This window comes from Lycium ferocissimum, chromosome 3 (assembly GCF_029784015.1).
Source record: "Lycium ferocissimum isolate CSIRO_LF1 chromosome 3, AGI_CSIRO_Lferr_CH_V1, whole genome shotgun sequence".
NCBI lineage: Eukaryota > Viridiplantae > Streptophyta > Magnoliopsida > Solanales > Solanaceae > Lycium > Lycium ferocissimum.
Window position 1 is genome coordinate 57,227,805 of NC_081344.1, and position 12,586 is coordinate 57,240,390.

Consider the following 12,586-nt stretch of genomic DNA (forward strand, 5'->3'; position numbering starts at 1 on the left):
GCTCCATGTAAAACTAATAATTTTTTCTTATTATTATAGCTATTATATATAACATATCAAAAAATTATTTAAATATTTTGATAAGGTTTCCCATTAGTTAGTTTGAGTTTCATGGTCCAAATCAGCCCAACTTTTAAATGGACTGAATTTGAACGAGTTAGGATGGGCTGAATTAATAAATGGGGCAGGTCATTGACTCTCCCAATCTTGGAGGTTGGATGGGTCATAATTTGTGGGCTATTTTATCACCCCTACAAGAAATTCCTGGACAAATTCAAATGTAATTTTGCCCATAGAAGAGAAAGTAGTATCATAGTCAGAGTCAAATATCTGAGTACACTCTTTGCAAACAAATATGCCTTAAACCAATTAATGGACCTACATTAATCATATATTTAGAGCTGGAGGGCTAGTGGAGCTAGCCTGTACAATATATATATATATATATATATATTTTTTTTTTGGGACAATGGTAACATTTCTATATATTAACAGGTATACTATACCAAATTGTATAGTCCCAAAGTAGACAAATTACAAAAGTAGGATCACTCTAAGCTATGTTTCTTGTACGAATTGTCTAGAACATCAAATATATTTTCTGTTTCCCCTAGACATTCCTGTTTACACCAACTATAAAAAAGGGATAAACAATTCATCTTCAACTTCTGTATGCTGCACTGCTTGTTCTCAAAACATCTCTGGTTTCTCTCTTTCCACACGGCCCACCAAATACATGCTGGGACAATCCTCCATCTCTTTCTCTGCATGGTCAAGCTTCCTTCTCTGGTCCAGCTATGCAGAACATCTTTTGCCCTTGCTGGCATTACCCAACTGATCCCCCTCAAAATAGTGAATAATCTCCATATCCACTCTGTCCACTTTTATTTATATTTATTTATACTATATATAAGCATGGGTTGGAGGTGGTTTCGTCGTCCACCTTCAACTCATGTAAAAAAAAAAAAAAAACCGTGGACCCCATATTAAAAAATAAAGCAATATCCATGTAATTCTCAAAGTATCTCCCATTAAGTCAATAATGGTGATTAATTACTCGGATGTTTATTGCAGTACTCTTTAATATCCTAAAAAGAAACTAAGATGGGTATTACATTCTCAAAAGGCATTTTCCAATGTCTTAAGTTTCTAATTATATACACAGCACCGTAATAGCCAAAATAATTTATTACTCCCTCCATTCCAAAGTAAGTGTCCTTTTAGGCTTTTTATTTTGTTCCAAAATAAGTGACGCTTTAGGATTTCAAGAAGAAATTAATCCTATTCTTCCAAACTTACCCTAATTAATAATCAAGAATCATTAAATAGCTTTTCTTTTTTTAAGCATTAATTAGGGGTAAGTTGGTAAAAACACTCCTAATTTTCTAGGAGTGAGCAATTTCTTAAGGGGTGTGCATGAGCTAAAAGAGACTTATTTTGGAATGGAGGAAGTAGTACATATGATAGGTTAAGTAAAAAAAAAAGGATAGAAATGTTATACCACATCTATGCCCATGTTATATGACACAATATACATAATCACCATATGTATAAAAAGGTTTCACGTTTTAGCCTAGGGGGATGGTAGTTCAAATGACGTTTCCGTATTTAGAAGTAGTTAAAAATTCAATAAGTTTTGAAATTCTGGTTCAAATTTGATTAGCGCGTAGTTTAAAAAGTGTCTATTAGTCTTTTTCTTAAATAAAGTCATATAAACTGAAACAAAAAAATAACATCATGGCACAAATTATTGAACCCGTGCTCCCAAAATTTCTATCTTTACATACGTGACTTTCAAGAAATGTTGTAGAATATATCAATTCTTTTTATAATTGCATAAAAATAAAATTATAAATATATTTTGAATAAATATGTGACTTTTAAGAAATGTTGTAGAATATATCAATTCTTTTTATAATTGCATAAAAATAAAATTATAAATATATTTCGAATAAAATTATAAATATATGTTGGGCCCGTGCCTGGTATCTAGTACAATGTAAAAAGAGATGGTTGCTTGTCTCTGCCTGTTCCCCACAAATAAAACATCTAGAGCATAGCCAAACTCCTGTACTTTTTAATTTTTCCCGAGTCAAAACAGCTTCTTTGGCCATCAGCCAAGTGAAGCATGCTACTTTATGAGGAAATTTTACCTTCCAAATCATCTTCCAAGGCCAACATCCAACTTGGTTGTTAACTCTGTTCAAATCTTTGTATGCCTCATTCACCTTGAGCATTCCCTTGCCAAACCATACAGTCTCCACTCCTAGTGACTCCTTCAAACTGAGCTAAAGAACTATAGAACTCAGTTATCCTTCCCAATTCCCAGTCATTGAATAGTCTCCTAAAAGTTGGATTCCATCCCTGTTCAGACCACACTTCAGCCACAGTTACTTCCTGTTGTTGACATAAGTTGTAAATATCTGGGAAAAGTTGAAACAGAGTTTCCTGGCGAATCCACTTATCCTTCCACTTCCAGAAGGATACCTTCATTCCATCACTAACTTTAAACCTTACCTGTCTAATCATCTTTGGCCATAGATTTCTGATTGATCTGCACACACTGCACCCATTAGGAATTGCTACTGGATTGGTGGTCCAGCTTCCTTCCTTGTCTTCTTATTCTGCATACAAGCGTTCAAAACCTGCCAGTTTTGTCACCGTAACCGCAAGCTTTGCCTTCTCCCTTGCAATCTTATACCTTTCCCTATTTGACCGCTTTTCCTCGTCGTCTATACTGACTTCACATATGCCACCTTCTTTACTTCCACCTTCCCTTGGACTTCTCCATTCCACCACCAGTCCCTTCGATGCCCACCAAAACTACATGTTGAGACCCCTAGCACCTCTCTAGCTACTTCCCTAACGCAACTGGCAATCGTATTGCACATACTGTTTGCATCCCCACTACTCCTCCAAGCTCCCATAGCCATCAATTTCTCACCCATCTACAGGGCACTAGCCATAGTCAAGCTCCCTCATCTGACCCTCTGCCTGTCCTGCTTCCGCTTGATCTCCAAGTCCATCACCAAGAGCTTATGTTGGGTCGTAAGGTTCTCACTCGAAATAACCTTGCAGTCTTTTACATAGACCTTTATCGGCCTTCCTAAGGAGCAAAAAGTCTACCTGAGTCTTATGTTGGGTCGTAAGGTTCTCACGCGGAATATATTTGAAATGGTAAGGACAACATATGCACTTTTTAATTTTTTTTTCCCCTTGTAATTATACCAACAAGAGGGGGGTGGGGGTGGAGGGGTTGCCCAAATATAAGCAAAAACCTTTCTGAACAGCATAGAGTACATTTCATTTTTAATTCGACTTGTAGATATCATCACATCCCTCCATCTATTGCAGCTATTGTAAAGCAACTTATAGACATGCTAACATCGGGTACAACACTTCATCTTAGATGGAGGAAACCTAGAAATTATGTTAATGAAATGGTGTTAAACATTCTGGTGAAGGCAGCATGATTTTTTATTCTGCAGTAGTTGATGTTGTATCACGTTAAGATACCATTATAAATTCACTATGTAGTAAATGTCCAAATGACTTGTTACACTTAGGATAAAGTACTATACATTTACAAAGACATTGAACTAGTTTGAAACTACCTGTTCAGTTATCTTACCGGGGCTATACTATCCCTGGTGGGATCGTACTCAATTTTTCTTGTATTTCATATGTCCATCTGCATAAAGCATGCTGAGTCAATATACATTTTATGGGAATGCCTGACAGTATTCATGATGGAATGATTGAATTGGCATTGGATCCACTGAAGAATCGCACGGGAAACATATGGCACATATGCGTTGAGGTATGAAGTAACTGTTTTATGTACCTTCGTTAGTGTATCCACTCAGTCACCTTCAACGATTATGATTTGGCCCATGATAATCACATCATGTTGGCTCTCCACCTTCTATTCCCTTGTTGCTATTTGGTTGACCCGCTCCCTATTTTGGGTAGTGTCAAATGATTGATCTCCTTCCTCAATTAATACTCTAATGTGTTCATAGTTTCAACATAAACATATTGTGGTTGTGTTTCATTTCTTAAAGAAAAGTAAATATATTGTGGTTGGAACTGAATGTTCATCCAATTATATGTCCATGATTATTTGAATTGAATGTGTCTTCCCTGTAGTTCTTTTATTCAATGAGATTCCTGTCAAATGAAAACATTTCAAATCTTTTTTGAAGAGTTGTTAGAGTTGTCCTAGTAACTGTAGTAAGTCAAATGGCCTCACATATATTAGGAGAGGGATCTAACAATTCTTTGACCTTGACCTCACATGTTTTCCACACATTATATTTCGTCTATGATTCCAACTTCTATTGAGAAGATCCCAGCTAAGTAAAGCACATAAACTATTCAAACTTTCTTTGCTGGGTGAAAGTAGTTCACTTCGGATAGATGCACGGATTTATGGACCTTGTTAATCTGAAAGGATTAAATAGAAGGCAACAAATTAAGGAGAAAGAGAAGTAAATGTAAATATTGATTTGTTAATTAACATGATTTTAGGAGACTTTATTTTTCCTTTTCCTAGCGTAATTGTAGGACTAGAATATTTTCTTATATAGTAATTAATTGTCTTTCCTTAATTAGTTAGGATTCATTGTATAAAGGCATAAGACATAAACGGCCCTCCAACTTGGCTTCAGCTGGCAAGTATGTCACGGGCACCCAAACACATTCATAAATCCGAGTCGCAAACAGATGACTTATACAGACACAAATATCAAGCATGTTGTCTCGAGATTATATCAAAAACTGTCGCAAACATATCTCGAAACACGACCATATATATATCGAGGAGACAAGGCTATCAAATGGCGCAACGGCCCCAGAAACATATACAAATGCGACCCCGACGGGGGCGCCCACGGCGAATGGGATCGCCCGGAGACATATAACATACAAACACGGATTTGTCTGAGAATGGGCATAACCCACGCTCTGTGTCCACGGACCTGCAACGGACAAACGAGAATCATATGACGGGACGAGGCCCAGCAGGTACCCACTGAACAAATATATACAAATGCAACGAATGAATATATACCAAAATGTGGCTCGGAGATAAAGGGGCACTCGAACGACGAAGAAGGTGTCTAACGGGTGGATCCTGTGTGCGTCTGTACTGCGGAAGCAGAGCGCGGCCAGGGAAAGGGGGGTCGGTGCAAAGTATGTACGGAGTATGCAAAGCGAAGATATAGTATACAAATCGAATCATACTCGAACGAGAATGCAGTAAAAATCGTTTCAAAATACCAAAATGTTTACTTTCAAATACAAATCATGCATAAGGCTCAGAAATATGGTCGCCCGCCCGTCGATGGCGCCATAACACAGCATAACGCCATACACAGCATAACACCAAATGTAAGCGGAACCCGGCCCCCTAGCGAGGTGCTCGGCGAACCATAACACAGCATAACTTACCGGAGTATAACAAAGTGCGCACGACAATGCAACCGGCCGGGACTCGGCGAAAGATATAACGAATGCGCGAACGGAGTGCGTGAGTAACCATATGCATAAAATCATTGTCATAGACTCAAATGATAAGTATAATGACCATACTTAAAATCGGGATGTTAGTCATATCATATTTTGTCAAAAGTCATCAAGTAATTACAAAAAGAAGAGTAGCGGGGCCCACGGACGGGTGTTGACCCGAGTCGGGCCCGCCTATGAAAAACATACTTATTATACATCATACAATCTCCTACGAGCATATCGAGGCAATCCGAGCCTTTCTGTGAAAGATACGGGCGTTCGTCGTTACAGAACTTTTTAAAGGCCAAACTTTTTATACAAAAGTTGAAAATCAAATATTTCAAAGACATAAAAGCCAATATTTCATCATATCAACATACGAATTCCAAGAAACGGATAAGAGCCATAAACATGCTCGGATTGCGAGAATCGAATTTCCTCGAGGCTCGTGTCATAGCCTATTTGAAACTAAGGCATGCGAAAAGAAGAAAGGATGGGGCTTTACATACCTCGTACGCACTCAACGCTAGCTCAAACTCAAGACAAATCCAACTACGTCTCAGGCCGCCTAAGGTCTACAAACAAATCATAATATGCCAAACATTAGCTAGAGACATTTGGGCATTTAATTCCAATTTAGCCCTTAATTCTACGAAATTTGGGCGGCATTTCCCCTCAGAATAGGCCAACCCGAGAGATTTAACTCGGCCAAATCAACAACAACAACAACAACCAACCAACCTAGCAACACTAATAATCAATCCGAAAGGCAATACAATATTAATAACTCTCTTTTCCATCATTCAACAGCTTTCAATATATTCAATTTAACGGCTTACCTTCAAGCCAACATCAACGCTTGTACATTCGAATACTAACCCGAACCCATACCAACAATATTCGAAGACATTCCAAGCAATTCATACAACATTTCAAACAATCCAACAATTTCTCCAAGTCACCCGAAACCAATCCCCAACCCGAGAACACAACTATAACACCTCCCTCACTTTCAAATCATGATTTGTATCAACAATTCACACTATAACAATATTATTCTCATAAATATACGAATTACATCAAATGTACAATAATCTTCAAATCAGTCCGCAACAATTACAACATCAATTTGAGTCATTAAACTCTCATTTCCAACTAGAATTCATAACGACGACAACTAAAACATTAAGCGATATTAATTCATTTCTTGTCACATAAATGGCCTACATTCGGCCAACACCTCCTACAAGCATATATAGATGATTCTCATTCATTTCTCCACTCTACAACAATCACAACATGCTAACTAGGCTTTAATTCATCGCTTCAATACCACACAACACACACACACCTCACACGGCTATGCACTACACACACAACCTTCACTCCAACATGCCATTTTTCATGATATTCATCCATTTTAACATACTACAACATGCATACAACCTTTATAACATATAAAACATGATCAATTCTTACCTTTCTTCTTCAACTCCACAATTTGCCTAGGGTTTGCAATTGACACAGACGAATGGTCAGATGACCAACAACACTTCCACGTTACTTTCAGACCCCAAATTAGTGATTTTGCATCAAAGGAATAATTTTGGAATGGCTAGAATTGATCTTGGTTTTCTCCTCGCCGAGAGCCTCGCTTTTGTGGTTCTTCAACTTCTTGTTTTATTTTCTAAGTGTTGGATGATGAGAATGACTTAGAAGTCATCTTTTAAGCTCTAAGATGATTCATATGTGTCTCTTGGCCCACACAAGTGTTGGACCAATTAAAATTGTCCACAAATGTGTGGGCCTTCTTCAAGGCCACACGGCCAAGACAATGAAAAAATGCATGATTTTCAAGTTTCACAAATTCCATTTTTGGTCCCAAATTTTCCTAATTGCTCCATACCAACAAATTCATGCACAAGTTATGACTCAAAATAAAATCGAAGGTCAAAAGTCTCGACTTTGCATCCCAGAATAGTTTTGGCCCTAACTTATCATAGTTACACCGAATTGTCCCGATGTACAAAATACGGGACATAACAAAGTATGACCTCCAACTTTGGGTGTGCACAAGTAGGCACTTCAACTTGTCTAAAGTTGAACACGTATGCACACGCATCCTACCTGGCAATTCGCGTGAGATACACCTGAATTTAAAAAAGGGGGGAAATGACTATTATACCCTTAATGAACCTCCTAAATTTATCTCCAATTCTCAAATCAAATTTCCACCTAAACCTAATCCCCTTATTTCTCCATCAGCACTCATTCTTCCCCATTCTGCCAGTTTTCTCCCAATTCATAAAATATGTATGAGTTCAAAAATTCGAGTATTTGTTCAATATCTCACTACATCCTTTCCTATATACTGAAACATTTCCCATGAAAATGAAAGAGGAGAACTACCCCTTATTCCAAAAACTGAGTTTGACCCAGGATCCCAAACCCATTCTTCACCAATCTGCACTTAATTGTACAAAATTTACAAAAATTCCCACACCCATTTCATCAAAGTTCAATCCCAAAATGCAATTCTGCAATTTCTGCAATTTCCTAAATTGCTTTAATTCGGGTGCGGGTATCCGATACGGGTACGGATCCAAGTGTCGGATTCGGAAAAATCTAAAATTTAAGATTGCAGGGTGCGAATCTAGGTATAGATACAAGTGTGGAGATTTGGCTAAGAAAATTAAAAATTATAAAGATAGAGCTATAAGTCCGAAATGCCCCCTGAATTCTTGGTTTCTCTCTGTTTAGCCTAAAACATGAAGTACTGAATATGAGACAAAAGAACTATAATATTGAATTGTGCCATTTCCCATCTCTTAAATCTGTTTTATCTTTCATTTTGATAAATCAAAATTTCAATTTTCCCCCAAATTTGTCCATGGACTCCGGTCAAAGTATCCGAAGTTGGCCGACCGAATCCGAGATGCACCCGCACCCGTCCCAGTCTCGTGTAGACACGGGTTTGGCATAAAAAACGAAGTCCGCGCAACTTAGGCTTTCTAAGAAACCCCAGAAATATCAACCCATTCTCCTGGAATTTATTAAATACCCCTCTATTTTCTTGTGCATCAATCGCATTGACTCGGAGCAACTTGGATGACTCGGCTAGTTTGACTCCGTTGGCGGGCCCCAAAACAGGGAGTGGGAACGAGGAAAGAGTTCTGATCAGTGAAGTTTTAATGTGAAATAAGGATGGTGAAGAACTTGAACGGAAGCAATTTTTACTCACCCAAAAACTTCTTTTCTTCATTAAATTTATTCAGAAACAAAAAAACTGAAAGCCTTTATTTTTCAATCTCTAATCTACGTGTAAAATAGTTGGCAGCCTTTGAATCGGTCACTAATCCACGTAGGAGCGAGTGTAATTCACGGATGTGACCTGCCGGAAAATTGGGTATACGTGTTCAACTTTAGACAAGTTGAGGTGCCTACTTGTGCACACTCAAAGTTGGAGGTCATACTTTCCAGCTGAAGTCAAGTAGAGGGTATGTTTATGTATTGTGCCTTGTATAAATACCCCTTCTGATGGGATGTCAAGCATTATTAGGTACAAAGAAACCTTTTCTTTCTCAAATTCTACAGTAAACTAACGTGATACCCAAAGAAGTATGTCTCTTGCGCCTTTCACCGCTTGTGTCATGCCCAAATCGAGATGAGACATGACCGACATTTGATGCCGTTAACTTGCATTGAAGTGACCAATATAGTCATTCTACCCAAATCATGCACCATATGATAGTTTTATTTATGAAAAATATTATTATCTTAAATATAGCATGTGGTAGTAGCTTTTACAAAATAAAAATATCAACATTCATATATTAAAGCATGGAGTATATCAAAGCAACAGGCTTTAATGGCCAAACATCATCCGTCGACATAATAATAATTTGCAACTAGTTTAATTTTTTTTTTTAAAAATACTCCCTCTGTCCCGAAAAGATTCTCTTCCTTTCCTTTTTAGTCTGTCCCAAAAAGACTGACATCTTTCTATATTTAGAAACAATTAAACTTTATGAGATGATTTACAGCACACAAATATCTAAGGCTTGCTTTGGACCATACATTTCAAAAGTCTTCCATTATTTCTTAAACTCTGTGCCAAGTCAAACTAAGACAATCTTTTTGGGACGGAGGGAGTATTCCACTAATGATATGAGTACCCATAACATCTTATATACATCAATCCCATCTATAGAGCCTCTATGACAAGAAGAATACATTAATAAATGCAACTATAACAACCTGCCCATGATTGTGAAGTGGGGTACACCAAAAGCAGTAGGCGCGGGACCGTGGCCTTTTCGTCCGTCACACTACCTCTATTTTTGATAGAAAAATCAAAGAAAAGGAGAGACTGAGTAAAAATCAAGGGGCATGGGGCTTTCATAATGGAGGTCTCAGGTTCGAAATCACTGCCTACGATGCGGCGATTTGCCTCTCCGGGTCGAGCTCGCCGCACGGGCTTGCCTAGCGCGGGTTACCTCTCCCCGTGTGGTTTGCGAGCTATTGCATAGAGCTGGGTTTACCCCGCGCGCACCCAAAGGGCGGGGCAATGCGGGTTCCCATGTCATCAAAAAAAAAAAAAAAAAAAAAAAACACCTCATAGTAGAGCAAGAGTTATAAAACAATATTCATGAATGAAATTATGTAAGCATTTCATAAACCAAATCTTTCTTTCAAAATCACAAGGTATAAACCGCAAGAGCATCATTATCAATCTAATCACTCTAAGGGGTGAATCATCTCTACACGAAGCGGTGATAGAATGCATCAGGATACCATCTATGAAAGCTTCCATAATTCTCCAAACAGCCAGGCATTTATACATTAAGGATCCAAGATGAACAATCTTCCTCACGATTAGCTAGGCAATGATACGTCGGGGTAGGAATCCACGTGTCCAATCATCCTTCCAACCAGATAGAATCAAACATAACCAATAGGAAAATGTGTTCTCAAATCCATTTCAATCTCATAAGTTCGTGTCTTTCGGCCTAAGTCATTCGATAAGTCAAAATAGTTCTTACATTGTACTTGAGCAAGAAATAAGTTGAAAATATCATTTCATTGCATGCGCTAAGCTTTCCATCATCAAACATAACATATAGAACATTTAAAATTCATAATGCTTTATCATAATGTTATTTAGTTCATAAGAAAGCACAACATAATTTCATAAGTTCAACGCATTGCACTTTAGGCCAATATAAGCATTTGTTTCCACCATGGAGCACATCATGCATGCTTGTCTTTCACGCGCATGAAACCATGGAGCACATCATACATGCTTGTCTCTCGCACACATTAATTCATTGTTTCTACGGTTCTCTTCTCCATTATTTTCTACATTGCTTCTTCACTACTATATTTCCTTTTCTTATTGATTTTGATATGCTTCTATCGAAACAGTCTCTCTACCTTCACAAGGTAGGGGTAAGGCTGCGTACACACCAACCTCCCCAGACCCCATTTGTGGGATTACACTGGTTATGTTGTTGTTTTACCTTTTCTTACTGTATCTTCTTTTCTCCGTCATTTGCAGGAGTTGCCCCGAGGTGATGTCCTTTATGGTTATCGCATTGATGGACCACGAAATTGGCATGAAGGGCATCGATTTGACGATAGCATCATTTTGATTGATCCTTACGCAAAACTAATTGAAGGTCGGCGAGCTTTTGGAGATGATAACAATAAAATGTGTAGATTTTTTGGAACTTATGATTTCAACAGCTTGCCTTTTGACTGGGGAGAAAATTACACACTTCCAAATATACCTGAGGTAGATTGAGAAGAATTACTTGAATAACTTGTTTCCTCTAGTGCAAATCTAAAGATAATTTTCTTGCATGTTCAGCTAATTGCTGCGCTGTGACTAAGATGACAGAGCTGTCATTATTAAGTGCTCAGATTTTATTATTTAGGTATTCTTGTTATTTCAAGTAAGAGGAGCTTCAGTTTATTCTTCTGTAGTAAAGTTATTGAGGTTCTTTGTTAGATTGAGCCATAAGATTATACTACTTAGATCTGCTATACATTTTCACTCTTAAGGGTCGTTTGGTTTGCATTTTAGTTGTGCGTGGATTATAATGTAGGGATTGTTTGTGTGCTGATTAATCTGGAAGGGATTGCTATGCAGTGATTAATAATCAAGGAATTGTTATGTAGTGATTAAGAGATTATTGCTATACAAGAATTACTTTCTCTAATAGCATTTTTGTCTTTGAATAGTCTAATCCCCGTATGGCTAATACATGCATTCTTATTCCACATTCTATCCTGCACAAAATATTACATCGATTCCCGCATAACTTAAGGTTAGTATTATTTGGATACCACCCATAAAGCGTTGCATTACATAATGCGGCGCTTATGTGACCAACCATACATTGTACTCCCTCTGTTTCAATTTTTGTGAACCTATTTCCTTTTTAGTCAGTGCCTATAAAGATGTCCCCTTTCTGAATTTGGAAATTAATTCACTTTTTGAAATCATTTGTAGCCACACAAATATCTATAACTTTGTTTAAACCACAAGTTTCAAAAGTCTTCCCTTCTTTCTTATCGTGCCCAATCAAATAGGTTCACATAACTTGAAACAGAGGGAGTATTATTTTATGCGGAATTTTGTGTTGGATTAGTTATATCACACAATCAACCAAACCACCCATTAATGTCTTGCTGTATATCCTCTTTTCTTGGGCAGACAGATCTTGTTATATATGAGATGAATGTCCGTGCTTTTACTGCTGATGAAACAAGCGGTGTGGATCCAGATCAACGGGGAAGCTACGTTGGTTTGATTGAAAAGGTACTTTCATATCCTACAGTTTGTTTCCTCTTTTATTAAGCATTTCATTTGTTTGTTAAAGTTTGGTCTATCTTCCTTAATAGCGGTACCACATGTTATACCACGAGTTAACTTCCCAAATATATACATTTTTATTATGGCAAGTTTCAATTCAAAGTTGTATGATATGTTCTTTGGCCCTTTTTCTTAGATTAGATGTCTTTGATTTTTTGATCATATATTAGTCACTAACAGAAATCTGTAAACTTATTTATT

At 37.5% G+C, this 12,586-nt stretch overlaps 1 protein-coding gene across 3 annotated transcripts in view; it reads left to right on the top strand.

The window, feature by feature from the left end:
* LOC132050303 (isoamylase 3, chloroplastic) overlaps window positions 1–12,586 on the top strand; it is a 56,706-nt gene that overhangs the window by 16,330 nt on the left and 27,790 nt on the right. For all 3 annotated transcript variants that reach the window (XM_059441502.1, XM_059441499.1, XM_059441501.1), the window contains exons 4-6: window positions 3,742–3,820; window positions 11,066–11,302; window positions 12,227–12,331. In XM_059441502.1, coding sequence (XP_059297485.1) covers window positions 3,742–3,820; window positions 11,066–11,302; window positions 12,227–12,331 — 421 coding nt within the window. The remainder of the gene's footprint in view (window positions 1–3,741; window positions 3,821–11,065; window positions 11,303–12,226; window positions 12,332–12,586) is intronic.